A 21,581-nucleotide genomic window follows, 5' to 3' on the forward strand; every position below is an offset into this window, starting at 1 on the left:
CTGCTGGTACATTGTAGAACAGATGTCCACAGGCAGGAAGTGTACAATGTAATAATGTGCAGTGAAGCCCAACGATATTGTTTTTTGTTGCGTTGGACTTGACAGTAAGACGTTTTTACTCGGTGTACATTATTTCTACACACATGTAACCTTGTGCCCTTGATCTACTGTAGAGACCACTATAATAGAGCAACAATAGAATGTCTGTTTCATTCTATTTCTAATTTAGAAGTTTTTTCCCCCTAAGTGCAATATTTATAAAGGCTGTCATGGTAGCAGGCGTTCTATTGTTAACGCTGTCGTGGTAACGAGCGTTCTATTGTTAACGCTGTCGTGGTAACGAGCGTTCTATTGTTAACGCTGTCGTGGTAACGAGCGTTCTATTGTTAACGCTGTCGTGGTAACGAGCGTTCTATTGTTAACGCTGTCGTGGTAACGAGCGTTCTATTGTTAACGCTGTCGTGGTAACGAGCGTTCTATTATAAAGGCTGTCGTGGTAACTAGCGTTCTATTATAAAGGCTGTCGTGGTAACGAGCGTTCTATTGTTAACGCTGTCGTGGTAACGAGCGTTCTATTGTTAACGCTGTCATGGTAGCAGGCGTTCTATTGTTAACGCTGTCGTGGTAACGAGCGTTCTATTGTTAACGCTGTCGTGGTAACGAGCGTTCTATTGTTAACGCTGTCGTGGTAACGAGCGTTCTATTATAAAGGCTGTCGTGGTAACAGGCGTTCTATTATAAAGGCTGTCGTGGTAACAGGCGTTCTATTATAAAGGCTGTCGTGGTAACGAGCGTTCTATTATAAAGGCTGTCGTGGTAACAGGCGTTCTATTATAAAGGCTGTCGTGGTAACGAGCGTTCTATTATAAAGGCTGTCGTGGTAACGAGCGTTCTATTATAAAGGCTGTCGTGGTAACGAGCGTTCTATTATACAGGCTGTCATGGTAACAGGTGTTCTATTATAAAGGCTGTCGTGGTAACGAGCGTTCTATTATACAGGCTGTCATGGTAACAGGCGTTCTATTATACAGGCTGTCGTGGTAACGAGCGTTCTATTATAAAGGCTGTCGTGGTAACAGGCGTTCTATTATAAAGGCTGTCGTGGTAACAGGCGTTCTATTATAAAGGCTGTCATGGTAACAGGTGTTCTATTATCATGTAGGTCATATTGTGTTGTTTAATTAGTTACAACCTGCATTTCCCCCGAGCTGGGACTTATTACATGTTTCAGTGCAACAACAAAAAGAGTCACCTTTTTGGTTCCCTCACCAGTTTGCTTCCCTGCTGTAGGCCTGTCTGTCTACGTGTGGGTCTGTCTGCCGGCCTGTCTGTCTACTTGTCGGTCTCTCTGCCTGCCTGTCTGTCTACGTGTCGGTCTCTCTGCCGGGCCTGTCTGTCTACTTGTCGGTCTCTCTGCCGGGCCTGTCTGTCTACGTGTCGGTCTCTCTGCCGGGCCTGTCTGTCTACTTGTCGGTCTCTCTGCCGGGCCTGTCTGTCTACGTGTCGGTCTCTCTGCCGGCCTGTCTGTCTACGTGTCGGTCTCTCTGCCTGCCTGTCTGTCTACGTGTCGGTCTCTCTGCCGGCCTGTCTGTCTACGTGTCGGTCTCTCTGCCGGCCTGTCTGTCTACGTGTCGGTCTCTCTGCCGGCCTGTCTGTCTACGTGTCGGTCTCTCTGCCGGCCTGTCTGTCTACGTGTCGGTCTCTCTGCCGGCCTGTCTGTCTACGTGTCGGTCTCTCTGCCGGCCTGTCTGTCTACGTGTCGGTCTCTCTCTCTCGGCCTCTCTCGGCCTCTGTCTCTTCTCGGTCTGTTTTAACCTCTTCCTGTCTCTCTCTAGCTGATCCGTGAGTTGGGGAACATCAACGTGAAGAAGAAGGAGCCTCCGTTCTGCTACCCGTACAGTCTTAAGGCCCGGGTCCTGGTGTTAGCTCACCTGGCACGCATGGAGGTCTCGGACGACATCGAAGAGGGTACGACACACCGCACACACAGGGCTGCTACGGTAACCGTATTACCGCCACACCGACGGTCACGAGTCATGAAGGCAGTCAAATTCCACGTGACCGTTTAGTCACGGTGATTAGGCTTCTGCAAGCTCAGATGTCGCTGATGGTCATTAGTAGTCTACCAAACTTCCTACCTGCCTGGTACTCAGCACTCTATTGTCCCTCTAATCCCTCTGACATCAATACAAATGTGATTGAATAATCTAATCAAACACTTCATGAGAGCCCATGAGCTCATGTTGCGTAACATTTATATAGGCTGTGCAATTGTGTGATAAAACAGAGTGATGGCCTCTATTAAAAAGAGGAGGATCCCATCAGCTTTCTATAGGCCAGGCCTACAATATTTTTTTTCTCAACTTTCCTAATATTCAGCACATTGCTTGTCTTTACAACAGGAGTATAGCCTACCTGGCTGGCATGAACATGGACCACGGGAAAAGCATCCTCCATTCACTATTTTTATTAATTTCATTTATTTAATCTTTATTTAACTCGGCAAGTCCGTTAAGAACAAATTCTTATTTACAATGACGGCCTACCAAAAGGCAAAGGCCTCCTGCGGGGACGGGGGATAAAAAAAAATATATATATATATATATACAGACAGAGAACAAAAGATGCATCACGACAAGAGAGACTACACAAGGCTACATAAAGAGACCTAAGACAATATAGCATGGCAGCAACACAACATGACAACGGCATGGCAGCAGCACAAAACATGGTCCAAACATTATTGGGCACAGACAACAGCACAAAGGGCAAGAAGGTAGAGACAACAATGCATCACACAAAGCAGCCACAACTGTCAGTAAGAGTCTCCATGATTGAGTCTTTAAATGAAGAGATTGAGATAAAACTGTCCAGTTTGAGTGTTTGTTGCAGCTCGTTCCAGTCGCTAGCTGCAGCGAACTGAAAAGACGAGCGACCCAGGGATGTGTGTGCTTTGGGGACCTTCAACAGAATGTGACTGGCAGACCGGGTGTTGTATGTGGAGGATGAGGGCTGCAGTAGATCTCAGATAGGGGGGAGTGAGGTCTAAGAGGGTTTTATAAATAAGCATCAACCAGTAGGTCTTGAAATGGGTATACAGAGATGACCAGTTTACAGAGGAGTATAGAGTGCAGTGATGTGTCCTATAAGGAGCATTGGTGGCAAATGTGATGGCCGAATGGTAAAGAACATCTAGCCGCTCGAGAGCACCCTTACCTGCTGATCTATAAATGATATCTCTGTAATCTAGCATGGGTAGGATGGTCATCTGAATCAGGGTTAGTTTGGCAGCACCCTTACCTGCCAATCTATAAATTATGTCTCCGTAATCTAGCATGGGTAGGATGGCCATCTGAATCAGGGTCCGTTTGGCAGCTGGGGTGAAAGAGGAGCGATTACGATAGAGGAAACCAAGTCTAGATTTAACTTTAGCCTGCAGCTTTGATATGTGCTGAGAGAAGGACAGTGCACCGTCTAGCCATACTCCCAAGTACTTGTATGAGGTGACTACCTCAAGCTCTAAACCCTCAGAGGTAGTAATCACACCCGAGGGGAGAGGGGCATTCTTCTTACCAAACCACATGACCTTTGTTTTGGAGGTGTTCAGAACAAGGTTAAGGGTAGAGAAAGCTTGTTCGACACTGAGAAAGATTTGTTGTAGAGCGTTTAACACAAAATCCAAGGAGGGGCCAGCTGAGAATAAGACTGTATCATCTGCATATAAATGGATGAGAGAGCTTCCTACTGCCTGAGCTATGTTGTTGATGTAAATTGAGTAGAGGGTGGGGCCTAGGATCGAGCCTTGGGGTACTCCCTTGTTGACAGGCAATGGCTGAGACAGCAGATTATCTGACTTTATACACTGCACTCTTTGAGAGAGGTAGTTAGCAAACCAGGCCAAAGACCCCTCAGAGACACCAATACTCCTTAGCCGGCCCACAAGAATGGAATGTTCTACCGTATCAAAAGCTTTGGCTAAGTCAATAAAAATAGCAGCACAACATCGCTTAGAATCAAGGGCAGCGGTGACACCATTGAGAACCTTTAAGGTTGCAGTGACACATCCATAACCTGAGCGGAAACCAGATTCCATTCCAGAGAGAATACTATAGACATCAAGAAAGTCAATCAGTTGATTATTGACAAGTTTTTCCAACACTTTTGATAAACAGGGCAAAATATAAATAGGCCTAAAACAATTAGGATCAGCTTGATCTCCCCCTTTAAATAAAGGATGAACTGTGGCTGCCTTATAAGCAATGGGAACCTCCCCAGAGAGGAGAGACCGGTTATAAAGGTCAGAGATAGGCTTGGTGATGATAGGAGCAGCAACCTTAAAGAAGAAAGGGTCTAAACCATCTGACCCAGATGTTTTTTTGGGGTCAAGTTTAAGGAGCTCCTTTAGCTCCTCGGACTCAGTGACCGCCTGCAGGGAGAAACTTTGTAGCGGGGCAGGGGAAAAAGAGGGAGGAGCATTAGGGATAGTCACATTAGAAGGGTTGCTCTGTGGCCGGCTCGCCTGCTCACGCTGTGGCCCGCCCGCTCTGTGGCCCGCCAGCCCGCTCTGTGGCCCGCCAGCCCGCTCTGTGGCCCGCCAGCCCGCTCTGTGGCCCGCCCGCCCGCTCTGTGGCCCGCCCGCTCTGCGTCTCACTCTCTGTGTGTGTGTGTGTGTTACAGACCAGAGGTTTGTGGTGAGGAAGAGTCCAGCTCTGCTCCAGGAGATGGTCAACGTGGGCTGTCAACTCACCATGATGGCCAACAGCAGAGGAGGTACACACACACACACACTGTCAACTCACCATGATGGCCAACAGCAGAGGTACACACACACACTGTCAACTCACCATGATGGCCAACAGCAGAGGTACACACACACACTGTCAACTCACCATGATGGCCAACAGCAGAGGAGGTACACACACACACACTGTCAACTCACCATGATGGCCAACAGCAGAGGTACACACACACACTGTCAACTCACCATGATGGCCAACAGCAGAGGAGGTACACACACACACACACACACACACACACACACACACACACACACACACACACACACACACACACACACACACACACACACTGTCAACTCACCATGATGGCCAACAGCAGAGGAGGTACACACACACACACACACACACACTCACGGTCAACTCACCATGATGGCCAACAGCAGAGGAGGTACACACACACACACACACACACTGTCAACTCACCATGATGGCCAACAGCAGAGGAGGTACACACACACACACACACACTGTCAACTCACCATGATGGCCAACAGCAGAGGAGGTACACACACACACACTGTCAACTCACCATGATGGCCAACAGCAGAGGAGGTACACACACACACACACACACACACACACACACACACACACACACACACACACACACACACACACACACACACACACTGTCAACTCACCATGATGGCCAACAGCAGAGGAGGTACACACACACACACACACACTGTCAACTCACCATGATGGCCAACAGCAGAGGAGGTACACACACACACACTGTCAACTCACCATGATGGCCAGCAGCAGAGGAGGTACACACACACACACACTGTCAACTCACCATGATGGCCAACAGCAGAGGTACACACACACACTGTCAACTCACCATGATGGCCAACAGCAGAGGTACACACACACACTGTCAACTCACCATGATGGCCAACAGCAGAGGAGGTACACACACACACACTGTCAACTCACCATGATGGCCAACAGCAGAGGTACACACACACACTGTCAACTCACCATGATGGCCAACAGCAGAGGAGGTACACACACACACACACACACACACACACACACACACACACACACACACACACACACTGTCAACTCACCATGATGGCCAACAGCAGAGGAGGTACACACACACACACACACACACACTCACGGTCAACTCACCATGATGGCCAACAGCAGAGGAGGTACACACACACACACACACACACTGTCAACTCACCATGATGGCCAACAGCAGAGGAGGTACACACACACACACACACACTGTCAACTCACCATGATGGCCAACAGCAGAGGAGGTACACACACACACACACACACTGTCAACTCACCATGATGGCCAGCAGCAGAGGTACACACACACACACACTGTCAACTCACCATGATGGCCAACAGCAGAGGAGGTACACACACACACACTGTCAACTCACCATGATGGCCAGCAGCAGAGGAGGTACACACACTTGACCTAAGTGACACAGATGCATGCTGGCCTGTGTGTGCAGGGTTCCACGCCCCCAGGCTGGTGTCCATAGAGAACTGTATGAAGCTGACCCAGATGATCGTCCAGGGTCTTCAGGAGTCCAAGTCTCCTCTGCTGCAGCTTCCTCACTTTGAGGAGGAACACCTCCGGTACTGCGTCTCCAAGAAGGTACCGTCTCCCAGACGACCGTCTCCCAGACGACGTGTGGCTCTGTATACAAGGCCTCTTTCTCAATTCATCTTTCCTCGATTCCTTACGTCCTCTTTTCTCACCTTCTCAAAACCTCCATTGGAGGGAAAAAGTCTGAGGGGAGGGACCTTGGATCTTGTCGTCCAATAGAGTTGAGAAGGATACGAGATAGGATGTGAGGACTTGCAGTAAGACCAATTGAGATGGAGCCATAGCATACTAACTCACTCTCCCCTCCTCCCTATACCCTCCCTCCAGTATAAGGTGTTACTATGGTTACCAGTATTAGGTGGTAACCATTACAAGGTGTATTATGGTATGGTAACTATAGTAACCTCTCCCCAGTATAAGGTGTATTATGGTATGGTAATTATAGTAACCTCTCCCCAGTACAAGGTGTATTATGGTATGGTAACTATAGTAACCTCTCCCCAGTACAAGGTGTATTATGGTATGGTAACTATAGTAACCTCTCGCCAGTACAAGGTGTATTATGGTATGGTAACTACAGTAATCTCCCCAGTATAAGGTGTATTATGGTATGGTAACTATAGTAACCTTTCCCCAGTCCAAGGTGTATTATGGTAACTACAGTAACCTCCCCAGTATAAGGTGTATTATGGTATGGTAACTACAGTAACCTCTCCCCAGTACAAGGTGCGTAGCCTGCAGGACCTGGTCAGCCTGAAGGACTCGGACCGTCGGAGCATGCTCCGTTTCCTTGGCGAGGAGAAGTATGACGAGGTTATGGCCGTGCTCGCCAGCTTCCCGTCCATCACCATGGATACCAAGCTGCAGGGTGAGATCACGCCCCTTCTCTGGAGTTTGTGTTTGTATTCACTCAATTTTAGATATATAGATACTGGCATGAAACCATATCTAACAGGCTGTCCCAACAGATACTGGCATGAAACCGTATCTATCAGGCTGTCCCAACAGATACTGTCATGAAACCATATCTAACAGGCTGTCCCAACAGATACTGGCATGAAACCATATCTAACAGGCTGTCCCGACAGATACTGGCATGAAACCATATCTAACAGGCTGTCCCAATAGATACTGGCATGAAACCATATCTAACAGGCTGTCCCAATAGATACTGGCATGAAACCATATCTAACAGGCTGTCCCAACAGATACTGGCATGAAACCATATCTAACAGGCTGTCCCAATAGATACTGGCATGAAACCATATCTAACAGGCTGTCCCAACAGATACTGGCATGAAACCATATCTAACAGGCTGTCCCAACAGATACTGGCATGAAACCATATCTAACAGGCTGTCCCAACAGATACTGGCATGAAACCATATCTAACAGGCTGTCCCAACAGATACTGGCATGAAACCATATCTAACAGGCTGTCCCAACAGATTCATATCTAACAGGCTGTCCCAACAGATACTGGCATGAAACCATATCTAACAGGCTGTCCCAACAGATACTGGCATGAAACCATATCTAACAGGCTGTCCCAATAGATACTGGCATGAAACCATATCTAACAGGTTGTCCCAATAGATACTGGCATGAAACCATATCTAACAGGTTGTCCCAACAGATACTGGCATGAAACCATATCTAACAGGCTGTCCCAACAGATACTGGCATGAAACCATATCTAACAGGCTGTCCCAACAGATACTGGCATGAAACCATATCTAACAGGCTGTCCCAACAGATACTGGCATGAAACCATATCTAACAGGTTGTCCCAACAGATACTGGCATGAAACCATATCTAACAGGTTGTCTCAACAGATACTGGCATGAAACCATATCTAACAGGTTGTCCCAACAGATACGGGCATGAAACCATATCTAACAGGTTGTCTCAACAGATACTGGCATGAAACCATATCTAACAGGCTGTCCCAACAGATACTGGCATGAAACCATATCTAACAGGCTGTCCCAACAGATACTGGCATGAAACCATATCTAACAGGCTGTCCCAATAGATACTGGCATGAAACCATATCTAACAGGCTGTCCCAACAGATACTGGCATGAAACCATATCTAACAGGCTGTCCCAACAGATACTGGCATGAAACCATATCTAACAGGCTGTCCCAATAGATACTGGCATGAAACCATATCTAACAGGCTGTCCCAACAGATACTGGCATGAAACCATATCGAACAGGCTGTCCCAACAGATACTGGCATGAAACCATATCTAACAGGCTGTCCCAACAGATACTGGCATGAAACCGTATCTATCAGGCTGTCCCAACAGATTCATATCTAACAGGCTGTCCCAACAGATACTGGCATGAAACCATATCTAACAGGCTGTCCCAACAGATACTGGCATGAAACCATATCTAACAGGCTGTCCCGACAGATTCATATCTAACAGGCTGTCCCAACAGATACTGGCATGAAACCATATCTAACAGGCTGTCCCAACAGATTCATATCTAACAGGCTGTCCCAACAGATACTGGCATGAAACCATATCTAACAGGCTGTCCCGACAGATACTGGCATGAAACCATATCTAACAGGCTGTCCCAACAGATTCATATCTAACAGGCTGTCCCAATAGATACTGGCATGAAACCATATCTAACAGGCTGTCCCAACAGATTCATATCTAACAGGCTGTCCCAACAGATACTGGCATGAAACCATATCTAACAGGCTGTCCCAACAGATACTGGCATGAAACCATATCTAACAGGCTGTCCCAACAGATACTGGCATGAAACCATATCTAACAGGCTGTCCCAATAGATACTGGCATGAAACCATATCTAACAGGCTGTCCCAACAGATACTGGCATGAAACCATATCTAACAGGCTGTCCCAACAGATACTGGCATGAAACCATATCTAACAGGCTGTCCCGACAGATACTGGCATGAAACCATATCTAACAGGCTGTCCCAACAGATACTGGCATGAAACCATATCTAACAGGCTGTCCCAATAGATACTGGCATGAAACCATATCTAACAGGCTGTCCCAACAGATACTGGCATGAAACCATATCTAACAGGCTGTCCCAACAGATACTGGCATGAAACCATATCTAACAGGCTGTCCCGACAGATACTGGCATGAAACCATATCTAACAGGCTGTCCCAACAGATCCATATCTAACAGGTTGTCCCAACAGATACGGGCATGAAACCATATCTAACAGCCTGTCCCAACAGATACTGGCATGAAACCATATCTAACAGGCTGTCCCAATAGATACTGGCATGAAACCATATCTAACAGGCTGTCCCAATAGATACGGGCATGAAACCATATCTAACAGGCTGTCCCAATAGATACGGGCATGAAACCATATCTAACAGGCTGTCCCAACAGATACTGGCATGAAACCATATCTAACAGGCTGTCCCAACAGATTCATATCTAACAGGCTGTCCCGACAGATACTGGCATGAAACCATATAAAACAGGCTGTCCCAACAGCTACGGGCATGAAACCATATCTAACAGGCTGTCCCGACAGATACTGGCATGAAACCATATCTAACAGGCTGTCCCAACAGATACGGGCATGAAACCATATCTAACAGGCTGTCCCAACAGATACTGGCATGAAACCATATCTAACAGGTTGTCCCAACAGATACGGGCATGAAACCATATCTAACAGGCTGTCCCAATAGATACTGGCATGAAACCATATCTAACAGGCTGTCCCAACAGATACTGGCATGAAACCATATCTAACAGGTTGTCCCAACAGATACGGGCATGAAACCATATCTAACAGGCTGTCCCAATAGATACTGGCATGAAACCATATCTAACAGGCTGTCCCAACAGATACTGGCATGAAACCATATCGAACAGGCTGTCCCAACAGATACTGGCATGAAACCATATCTAACAGGCTGTCCCAACAGATACTGGCATGAAACCATATCTAACAGGCTGTCCCAACAGATTCATATCTAACAGGCTGTCCCAACAGATACTGGCATGAAACCATATCTAACAGGCTGTCCCAACAGATACTGGCATGAAACCATATCTAACAGGCTGTCCCAACAGATTCATATCTAACAGGCTGTCCCAACAGATACGGGCATGAAACCATATCTAACAGGCTGTCCCAACAGATACTGGCATGAAACCATATCTAACAGGCTGTCCCAATAGATACTGGCATGAAACCATATCTAACAGGCTGTCCCAACAGATACTGGCATGAAACCATATCTAACAGGCTGTCCCAACAGATACTGGCATGAAACCATATCTAACAGGCTGTCCCAACAGATACTGGCATGAAACCATATCTAACAGGCTGTCCCAACAGATACTGGCATGAAACCATATCTAACAGGCTGTCCCAATAGATACTGGCATGAAACCATATCTAACAGGCTGTCCCAATAGATACTGGCATGAAACCATATCTAACAGGCTGTCCCGACAGATACTGGCATGAAACCATATCTAACAGGCTGTCCCAATAGATACTGGCATGAAACCATATCTAACAGGCTGTCCCAATAGATACGGGCATGAAACCATATCTAACAGGCTGTCCCAACAGATACTGGCATGAAACCATATCTAACAGGCTGTCCCAACAGATACTGGCATGAAACCATATCTAACAGGCTGTCCCAACAGATACTGGCATGAAACCATATCTAACAGGCTGTCCCAATAGATACTGGCATGAAACCATATCTAACAGGCTGTCCCAATAGATACGGGCATGAAACCATATCTAACAGGCTGTCCCAACAGATACTGGCATGAAACCATATCTAACAGGCTGTCCCAATAGATACTGGCATGAAACCATATCTAACAGGCTGTCCCAACAGATACTGGCATGAAACCATATCTAACAGGCTGTCCCAACAGATACTGGCATGAAACCATATCTAACAGGCTGTCCCAACAGATACTGGCATGAAACCATATCTAACAGGCTGTCCCAACAGATACTGGCATGAAACCATATCTAACAGGTTGTCCCAACAGATTCATATCTAACAGGCTGTCCCAACAGATTCATATCTAACAGGCTGTCCCAACAGATACTGGCATGAAACCATATCTAACAGGCTGTCCCAATAGATACTGGCATGAAACCATATCTAACAGGCTGTCCCAATAGATACGGGCATGAAACCATATCTAACAGGCTGTCCCAATAGATACTGGCATGAAACCATATCTAACAGGCTGTCCCAATAGATACGGGCATGAAACCATATCTAACAGGCTGTCCCAATAGATACGGGCATGAAACCATATCTAACAGGCTGTCCCGACAGATACTGGCATGAAACCATATCTAACAGGCTGTCCCAACAGATACTGGCATGAAACCATATCTAACAGGCTGTCCCAATAGATACTGGCATGAAACCATATCTAACAGGCTGTCCCAATAGATACTGGCATGAAACCATATCTAACAGGCTGTCCCAACAGATTCATATCTAACAGGCTGTCCCAATAGATACTGGCATGAAACCATATCTAACAGGCTGTCCCAACAGATTCATATCTAACAGGCTGTCCCAATAGATACTGGCATGAAACCATATCTAACAGGCTGTCCCGACAGATACTGGCATGAAACCATATCTAACAGGCTGTCCCAACAGATACTGGCATGAAACCATATCTAACAGGCTGTCCCAACAGATACGGGCATGAAACCATATCTAACAGGCTGTCCCAATAGATACTGGCATGAAACCATATCTAACAGGCTGTCCCAATAGATACTGGCATGAAACCATATCTAACAGGCTGTCCCAACAGATACTGGCATGAAACCATATCTAACAGGCTGTCCCAATAGATACTGGCATGAAACCATATCTAACAGGCTGTCCCAACAGATACTGGCATGAAACCATATCTAACAGGCTGTCCCAACAGATTCATATCTAACAGGCTGTCCCAACAGATACGGGCATGAAACCATATCTAACAGGCTGTCCCAACAGATACTGGCATGAAACCATATCTAACAGGCTGTCCCAACAGATACTGGCATGAAACCATATCTAACAGGCTGTCCCAACAGATACTGGCATGAAACCATATCTAACAGGCTGTCCCAACAGATACTGGCATGAAACCATATCTAACAGGCTGTCCCAACAGATTCATATCTAACAGGCTGTCCCAACAGATACTGGCATGAAACCATATCTAACAGGCTGTCCCAATAGATACTGGCATGAAACCATATCTAACAGGCTGTCCCAACAGATACTGGCATGAAACCATATCTAACAGGCTGTCCCAATAGATACTGGCATGAAACCATATCTAACAGGTTGTCCCAACAGATTCATATCTAACAGGCTGTCCCAATAGATACTGGCATGAAACCATATCTAACAGGCTGTCCCAACAGATACTGGCATGAAACCATATCTAACAGGCTGTCCCAATAGATACTGGCATGAAACCATATCTAACAGGCTGTCCCAACAGATACTGGCATGAAACCATATCTAACAGGCTGTCCCAATAGATACTGGCATGAAACCATATCTAACAGGCTGTCCCAATAGATACTGGCATGAAACCATATCTAACAGGCTGTCCCAATAGATACTGGCATGAAACCATATCTAACAGGCTGTCCCAACAGATACTGGCATGAAACCATATCTAACAGGCTGTCCCAATAGATACTGGCATGAAACCATATCTAACAGGCTGTCCCAACAGATACTGGCATGAAACCATATCTAACAGGCTGTCCCAACAGATACTGGCATGAAACCATATCTAACAGGCTGTCCCAACAGATTCATATCTAACAGGCTGTCCCAATAAATAATAAGATATTCTTTTTTTCTCAGGGGACAACCTGTTGTCTTCTGTTCTCTGTGTTGTTACTACAGTCTCGTCTCTAACTTGTTGTCTTCTGTTCTCTGTGTTGTTACTACGGTCTCGTCTCTAACCTGTTGTCTTCTGTTCTCTGTGTTGTTACTACAGTCTCGTCTCTAACTTGTTGTCTTCTGTTCTCTGTGTTGTTACTACAGTCTCGTCTCTAACCTGTTGTCTTCTGTTCTCTGTGTTGTTACTACAGTCTCGTCTCTAACTTGTTGTCTTCTGTTCTCTGTGTTGTTACTACGGTCTCGTCTCTAACTTGTTGTCTTCTGTTCTCTGTGTTGTTACTACGGTCTCGTCTCTAACTTGTTGTCTTCTGTTCTCTGTGTTGTTACTACGGTCTCGTCTCTAACTTGTTGTCTTCTGTTCTCTGTGTTGTTACTACAGTCTCGTCTCTAACCTGTTGTCTTCTGTTCTCTCTCCAGTCCTTGATGATGAAGACAGCAATAACATTACAGCTGGATCCATCGTCACGGTTACAGTCACCCTGACCAGGAAGAGGATGGCGGTAAGGGAGGGAAGGAGGGAGGGAGAGAATCTGTTATTCAGTGTGTTTGTATGGTCTAATGTTTAATAAAGCCACATTTTTAAATGTTTAACAAATATTAGTATTTTTTTTATACTTCAAGGGGTTTTAAAATTCAAATAGTTAAATGATCCTTTGTGTGACCTTCTACAAACAATTCTAAATAGCTTTGTAAACCCCCTCGGCTTAGTGTAGAGGACTAAACATAGCAAATGATTCGCACCTATGTATTCAATATGTCACTTTAGCTACTGTGTGTGTCTCTGTCTCTCTCTCTGTGTGTGTCTCTGTCTCTCTCTCTGTGTGTGTCTCTGTGTCTCTCTCTCTGTGTGTCTCTCTGTGTGTGTCTCTGTGTGTGTCTCTCTGTGTGTGTCTCTGTGTGTGTCTCTCTGTGTGTGTCTCTGTGTCTCTCTGTGTGTGTGTCTCTGTCTCTCTCTCTGTGTGTGTCTCTGTCTCTCTCTCTGTGTGTGTCTCTGTGTGTGTCTCTGTCTCTCTCTCTGTGTGTCTCTGTCTCTCTCTCTGTGTGTGTCTCTGTCTCTCTCTCTGTGTGTGTCTCTGTCTCTCTCTCTGTGTGTGTCTCTCTGTGTGTGTCTCTGTGTCTCTCTCTCTGTGTGTGTCTCTGTCTCTCTCTGTGTGTTTCTCTGTGTGTGTCTCTGTGTGTGTCTCTCTGTGTGTGTCTCTGTGTCTCTCTGTGTGTGTGTCTCTGTCTCTCTCTCTGTGTGTGTCTCTCTGTCTCTCTCTCTCTGTGTGTGTCTCTGTCTCTCTCTCTCTCTGTGTGTGTCTCTGTCTCTCTCTCTGTGTGTGTGTCTCTGTCTCTCTCTCTCTGTGTGTGTCTCTGTCTCTCTCTCTGTGTGTGTGTCTCTGTCTCTGTGTGTGTATCTGTCTCTCTCTCTGTGTGTGTGTCTCTGTGTGTGTCTCTGTCTCTCTCTCTGTGTGTGTGTCTCTGTCTCTCTCTCTGTGTGTGTCTCTGTCTCTCTCTCTGTGTGTGTGTCTCTGTCTCTCTCTCTCTGTGTGTGTCTCTGTCTCTCTCTCTCTGTGTGTGTCTCTGTCTCTCTCTCTGTGTGTGTGTCTCTGTCTCTGTGTGTGTCTCTGTGTGTGTCTCTCTCTCTGTGTGTGTGTCTCTGTCTCTCTCTCTCTGTGTGTGTCTCTGTCTCTCTCTCTGTGTGTGTGTCTCTGTCTCTGTGTGTGTCTCTGTCTCTCTCTCTGTGTGTGTGTCTCTGTGTGTGTCTCTGTCTCTCTCTCTGTGTGTGTGTCTCTGTCTCTCTCTCTGTGTGTGTGTCTCTGTCTCTCTCTCTGTGTGTAGGAGGTGTTTGAGAAGGAGCAGAATGTGACACCGTGTCTCGGAGTCGGAGAGGAAGCCAGTACAGAGGATGCTGCCCCGGTACGCACCGTCTGAACACACACACACACACACACACACACACACACACACACACACACACACACACACACACACACACACACACACACATTTGACAACGCAACGACTGATAACACATAACTTGTGCGTCACCTGTTTGTGTGCAGCAGGGAGACGCCAGTAAAACCAAAGCCAAGGTGTGGCAGAACAAGACAAAAGCAGCCAAGAAAACCAAGCAGTCCAAGAAGAAGAAACTCACCAAGAAGAAGCCCCTCCCGCTGCCAGCAGCCAAGGCCAAACAGGCCAATGGGAGCGCGCCAGGAAGTGTAAGCAGCCAATCAGAGAGTCGATCCAATCGGATTGTTGTGTTTTAATTAATAACTGTAGTCACAAGGACGTTTCGACCTCAAGTCGTCTTAACTTCTTTTACTGCCAGTACCAGACCGGGATTCAAATACTATTTAGAGTATTTCATGTTTTAACAGATATAATGCCAGTACCAGACCGGGATTCAAGTACTACTTAGAGTATTTCAGTTACTTTGAAAAACATTTCAAAGTATTTGGAATTATAAACTAAGTGGTTCGAGCCCTAATTGCTGATTAGCTTACAGCCGTGGTATATCGCACCTTATTCCACGTATGACAAAGCATTTATTCCCAGTCTTTGAATCCCGTTGGTTACCTAGTTTACAATAGCAGAAGGTTCTCGAGGGTGTGTGGTATATGACCAATATACACCACGGCTAAAGGTCCAGGCACTCTGCGTAGCGCGTAAGAACAAGCCTTAGCCGTGGTATTTTGTCAGTATACCATTTCATAAATATTAAAATACACAGTTATGTGTGGGTTTTTTTTGTGTTTTTTCAAACACAGGTATTTAAATACTCATTATGCATTTGACCCGATGTCTGTTTGGTCGTTGGGGGTATTTTAAATATGTAAAAAAAAATACCTTCAAACACTTCAAATATATGTTGTTGATTCATTATTAGAAAATACCCAAATACTCAGAAAAATATATTTTCAAAATACTTTAAAACTGCATGTATTTAAACCCAAGTCTGGTGTATAAACTAACCAATCGGTGTCGAGTCTGCTTTATTGATGCCTGTTTGTGTTTCAGGAGGTGGTTGCCGTGGCGAAGGAGGAAGAGGAGGACGGGTCAGACAAAGGCAGCGAATCAGAGGAGGGCGAGGGCAACAAAGATTCTCCGAGCGAGAGAGATGAGGAGAGCGACAAACAGAGCGACACGGAGCAGGATGAGATCGCCGGGGACGACGAGGAGGTCAGACACCTCTGTGTGTGTGTGTGTGTGTGTGTGTGTGTGTGTGTGTGTGTGTGTGTGTGTGTGTGTGTGTGTGTGTGTGTGTGTAAAACTCCCTCGAGCACTGATGGGTAACCAGTCCTGAGCGGTGTCACACCTTTGCCCCAGTCCCAGCTAACACACCGGACTCCAGTAATCAACTAATCCTGATCCTGAATGTAATTGGTTTAATCCGGTGTGTTTGCAATCGATGGGGGGGGGAAACGTGTGAACCACTCTGGCCCCCATAGGACTGCAGTTACCCATCTCTGACGTAGGACATGACCTTACCGAAGTAGAGGACCCTCCAGGAGGGTTTCTCTCCAGGAACAGGGTTGGAGTTAAAACCTACAGGAGGGTTTCTCTCTAGGAACAGGGTTGGAGTTAAAACCTACAGGAGGGTTTCTCTCTAGGAACAGGGTTGGAGTTAAAACCTACAGGAGGGTTTCTCTCCAGGAACAGGGTTGGAGTTAAAACCTACAGGAGGGTTTCTCTCCAGGAACAGGGTTGGAGTTGAAACCTACAGGAGGGTTTCTCTCCAGGAACAGGGTTGGAGTTAAAACCTACAGGAGGGTCTCTCTCCAGGAACAGGGTTGGAGTTTAAACCTACAGGAGGGTAGCTCTCCAGGAACAGGGTTGGAGTTAAAACCTACAGGAGGGTCTCTCTCCAGGAACAGGGTTGGAGTTAAAACCTACAGGAGGGTTTCTCTCCAGGAACAGGGTTGGAGTTAAAACCTACAGGAGGGTTTCTCTCCAGGAACAGGGTTGGAGTTAAAACCTACAGGAGGGTTGGAGTTAAAACCTACAGGAGGGTAGCTCTCCAGGAACAGGGTTGGAGTTAAAACCTACAGGAGGGTTTCTCTCCAGGAACAGGGTTGGATTTAAAACCTACAGGAGGGTTGGAGTTAAAACCTACAGGAGGGTCTCTCTCCAGGAACAGGGTTGGAGTGTAAACCTACAGGAGGGTTGGAGTTAAAACCTACAGGAGGGTAGCTCTCCAGGAACAGGGTTGGAGTTAAAACCTACAGGAGGGTTTCTCTCCAGGAACAGGGTTGGATTTAAAACCTACAGGAGGGTTGGAGTTAAAACCTACAGGAGGGTAGCTCTCCAGGAACAGGGTTGGAGTTAAAACCTCCAGGAGGGTCTCTCTCCAGGAACAGGGTTGGATTTAAAACCTACAGGAGGGTTTCTCTCCAGGAACAGGGTTGGAGTTAAAACCTACAGGAGGGTATCTCCAGGAACAGGGTTGGAGTTAAAACCTACAGGAGGGTCTCTCTCCAGGAACAGGGTTGGAGTTAAAACCTACAGGAGGGTTTCTCTCCAGGAACAGGGTTGGAGAACTGTCATATAAACCAGGTATAACCCCCCCCCCCCCCTCTCCCCTTCTCCCCCCCCCCCCCCCAGGAGTGGGAGGCGCTGCAGCAGAGTATCCAGAGGAGAGAGAGGGCGCTGTTGGAGACTAAGTCGAAGGTCACCCACCCGGTCTACAGCCTGTACTACCCAGAGGAGAAACACGAGTGGTGGTGGCTCTACATCGCTGACCGCAAGGACCAGTCTCTAGTCTCCATGCCATACCACGTCTGTACACTCAAAGACACAGAAGAGGTGAGAGAGAGAGAGTGTGTGTGTGTGTGTGTGTGTGAGAGACGCTCAACAGTGTCCCCTGTGTATCAAGAATGGTCCACCACCCAAAGGACATCCAGACAACTTGACACAACTGAACACAATTGAAGTCCACATGGGACCAGCTTCCCTGTGGAACGCTTTCAACACCTTGTAGAGTCCATGTCCCTGACGAATTGACGACCTAACCCTAACCCTTGTAGAGTCCCATGACCCTGACGAATTGAGACGACCTAACCCTAACCCTTGTAGAGTCCATGACCCTGACGAATTGAGACGACCTAACCCTTGTAGAGTCCCATGACCCTGACGAATTGAGACGACCTAACCCTAACCCTTGTAGAGTCCCATGTCCCTGACGAATTGAGACGACCTAACCCTAACCCTTGTAGAGTCCCATGACCCTGACGAATTGAGACGACCTAACCCTAACCCTTGTAGAGTCCCATGACCCTGACGAATTGAAACGACCTAACCCTAACCCTTGTAGAGTCCCATGTCCCTGACGAATTGAGACGACCTAACCCTAACCCTAACCCTTGTAGAGTCCCATGTCCCTGACGAATTGAGACGACCTAACCCTAACCCTAACCCTTGTAGAGTCCCATGACCCTGACGAATTGAGACGACCTAACCCTAACCCTTGTAGAGTCCCATGTCCCTGACGAATTGAGACGACCTAACCCTAACCCTTGTAGAGTCCCATGACCCTGACGAATTGAGACGACCTAACCCTAACCCTTGTAGAGTCCCATGTCCCTGACGAATTGAGACGACCTAACCCTAACCCTTGTAGAGTCCCATGTCCCTGACGAATTGAGACGACCTAACCCTTGTAGAGTCCCATGACCCTGACGAATTGAGACGACCTAACCCTAACCCTTGTAGAGTCCCATGACCCTGACGAATTGAGACGACCTAACCCTAACCCTAACCCTTGTAGAGTCCATGACCCTGACGAATTGAGACGACCTAACCCTAACCCTTGTAGAGTCCCATGACCCTGACGAATTGAGACGACCTAACCCTAACCCTTGTAGAGTCCCATGACCCTGACGAATTGAGACGACCTAACCCTAACCCTTGTAGAGTCCATGACCCTGACGAATTGAGACGACCTAACCCTAACCCTTGTAGAGTCCATGACCCTGACGAATTGAGACGACCTAACCCTAACCCTTGTAGAGTCCCATGTCCCTGACGAATTGAGACGACCTAACCCTAACCCTTGTAGAGTCCCATGACCCTGACGAATTGAGACGACCTAACCCTAACCCTTGTAGAGTCCCATGACCCTGACGAATTGAGACGACCTAACCCTAACCCTTGTAGAGTCCCATGTCCCTGACGAATTGAGACGACCTAACCCTAACCCTAACCCTTGTAGAGTCCCATGTCCCTGACGAATTGAGACGACCTAACCCTAACCCTAACCCTTGTAGAGTCCCATGACCCTGACGAATTGAGACGACCTAACCCTAACCCTTGTAGAGTCCCATGACCCTGACGAATTGAGACGACCTAACCCTAACCCTAACCCTTGTAGAGTCCCATGTCCCTGACGAATTGAGACGACCTAACCCTAACCCTTGTAGAGTCCCATGACCCTGACGAATTGAGACGACCTAACCCTAACCCTTGTAGAGTCCCATGTCCCTGACGAATTGAGACGACCTAACCCTAACCCTTGTAGAGTCCCATGTCCCTGACGAATTGAGACGACCTAACCCTTGTAGAGTCCCATGACCCTGACGAATTGAGACGACCTAACCCTAACCCTAACCCTTGTAGAGTCCATGACCCTGACGAATTGAGACGACCTAACCCTAACCCTTGTAGAGTCCCATGTCCCTGACGAATTGAGACGACCTAACCCTAACCCTTGTAGAGTCCCATGTCCCTGACGAATTGAGACGACCTAACCCTAACCCTTGTAGAGTCCCATGACCCTGACGAATTGAGACGACCTAACCCTAACCCTTGTAGAGTCCCATGTCCCTGACGAATTGAGACGACCTAACCCTAACCCTTGTAGAGTCCCATGTCCCTGACGAATTGAGACGACCTAACCCTAACCCTTGTAGAGTCCCATGACCCTGACGAATTGAGACGACCTAACCCTAACCCTTGTAGAGTCCCATGACCCTGACGAATTGAGACGACCTAACCCTAACCCTAACCCTTGTAGAGTCCATGACCCTGACGAATTGAGACGACCTAACCCTAACCCTAACCCTTGTAGAGTCTCATGTCCCTGACGAATTGAGACGACCTAACCCTAACCCTTGTAGAGTCCATGTCCCTGACGAATTGACGACCTAACCCTAACCCTTGTAGAGTCCCATGACCCTGACGAATTGAGACGACCTAACCCTAACCCTTGTAGAGTCCATGACCCTGACGAATTGAGACGACCTAACCCTTGTAGAGTCCCATGACCCTGACGAATTGAGACGACCTAACCCTAACCCTTGTAGAGTCCCATGTCCCTGACGAATTGAGACGACCTAACCCTAACCCTTGTAGAGTCCCATGACCCTGACGAATTGAGACGACCTAACCCTAACCCTTGTAGAGTCCCATGACCCTGACGAATTGAAACGACCTAACCCTAACCCTTGTAGAGTCCCATGTCCCTGACGAATTGAGACGACCTAACCCTAACCCTAACCCTTGTAGAGTCCCATGTCCCTGACGAATTGAGACGACCTAACCCTAACCCTAACCCTTGTAGAGTCCCATGACCCTGACGAATTGAGACGACCTAACCCTAACCCTTGTAGAGTCCCATGTCCCTGACGAATTGAGACGACCTAACCCTAACCCTTGTAGAGTCCCATGACCCTGACGAATTGAGACGACCTAACCCTAACCCTTGTAGAGTCCCATGTCCCTGACGAATTGAGACGACCTAACCCTAACCCTTGTAGAGTCCCATGTCCCTGACGAATTGAGACGACCTAACCCTTGTAGAGTCCCATGACCCTGACGAATTGAGACGACCTAACCCTAACCCTTGTAGAGTCCCATGACCCTGACGAATTGAGACGACCTAACCCTAACCCTAACCCTTGTAGAGTCCATGACCCTGACGAATTGAGACGACCTAACCCTAACCCTTGTAGAGTCCCATGACCCTGACGAATTGAGACGACCTAACCCTAACCCTTGTAGAGTCCCATGACCCTGACGAATTGAGACGACCTAACCCTAACCCTTGTAGAGTCCATGACCCTGACGAATTGAGACGACCTAACCCTAACCCTTGTAGAGTCCATGACCCTGACGAATTGAGACGACCTAACCCTAACCCTTGTAGAGTCCCATGTCCCTGACGAATTGAGACGACCTAACCCTAACCCTTGTAGAGTCCCATGACCCTGACGAATTGAGACGACCTAACCCTAACCCTTGTAGAGTCCCATGACCCTGACGAATTGAGACGACCTAACCCTAA

The 21,581-nt window shown here is 47.3% G+C and overlaps 1 protein-coding gene and 1 long non-coding RNA gene across 3 annotated transcripts in view; one reads left to right on the forward strand and one right to left on the reverse strand.

Annotated features, from left to right (window-relative positions):
• sec63 (SEC63 homolog, protein translocation regulator) overlaps window positions 1-21,581 on the forward strand; it is a 51,019-nt gene that overhangs the window by 23,806 nt on the left and 5,632 nt on the right. Inside the window, exons 10-18 of one of the 2 annotated variants that reach the window (XM_055885803.1) lie at window positions 1,836-1,968; window positions 4,678-4,770; window positions 6,284-6,429; window positions 7,102-7,249; window positions 13,736-13,818; window positions 15,140-15,217; window positions 15,364-15,522; window positions 16,322-16,483; window positions 17,906-18,106. In XM_055885803.1, the coding sequence (XP_055741778.1) occupies window positions 1,836-1,968; window positions 4,678-4,770; window positions 6,284-6,429; window positions 7,102-7,249; window positions 13,736-13,818; window positions 15,140-15,217; window positions 15,364-15,522; window positions 16,322-16,483; window positions 17,906-18,106 (1,203 nt within the window). The remainder of the gene's footprint in view (window positions 1-1,835; window positions 1,969-4,677; window positions 4,771-6,283; window positions 6,430-7,101; window positions 7,250-13,735; window positions 13,819-15,139; window positions 15,218-15,363; window positions 15,523-16,321; window positions 16,484-17,905; window positions 18,107-21,581) is intronic. The other variant, XM_055885806.1, reaches the window with a different exon arrangement.
• On the reverse strand, window positions 20,272-20,648 carry LOC129825598 (uncharacterized). Its single transcript, XR_008754913.1, has 3 exons — window positions 20,583-20,648; window positions 20,492-20,539; window positions 20,272-20,341 (listed from the first exon to the last, which is right to left on the reverse strand). It is a non-coding gene; the product is annotated as an uncharacterized LOC129825598 (long non-coding RNA).

Source organism: Salvelinus fontinalis, chromosome 27, assembly GCF_029448725.1.
Source record: "Salvelinus fontinalis isolate EN_2023a chromosome 27, ASM2944872v1, whole genome shotgun sequence".
Lineage (NCBI taxonomy): Eukaryota > Metazoa > Chordata > Actinopteri > Salmoniformes > Salmonidae > Salvelinus > Salvelinus fontinalis.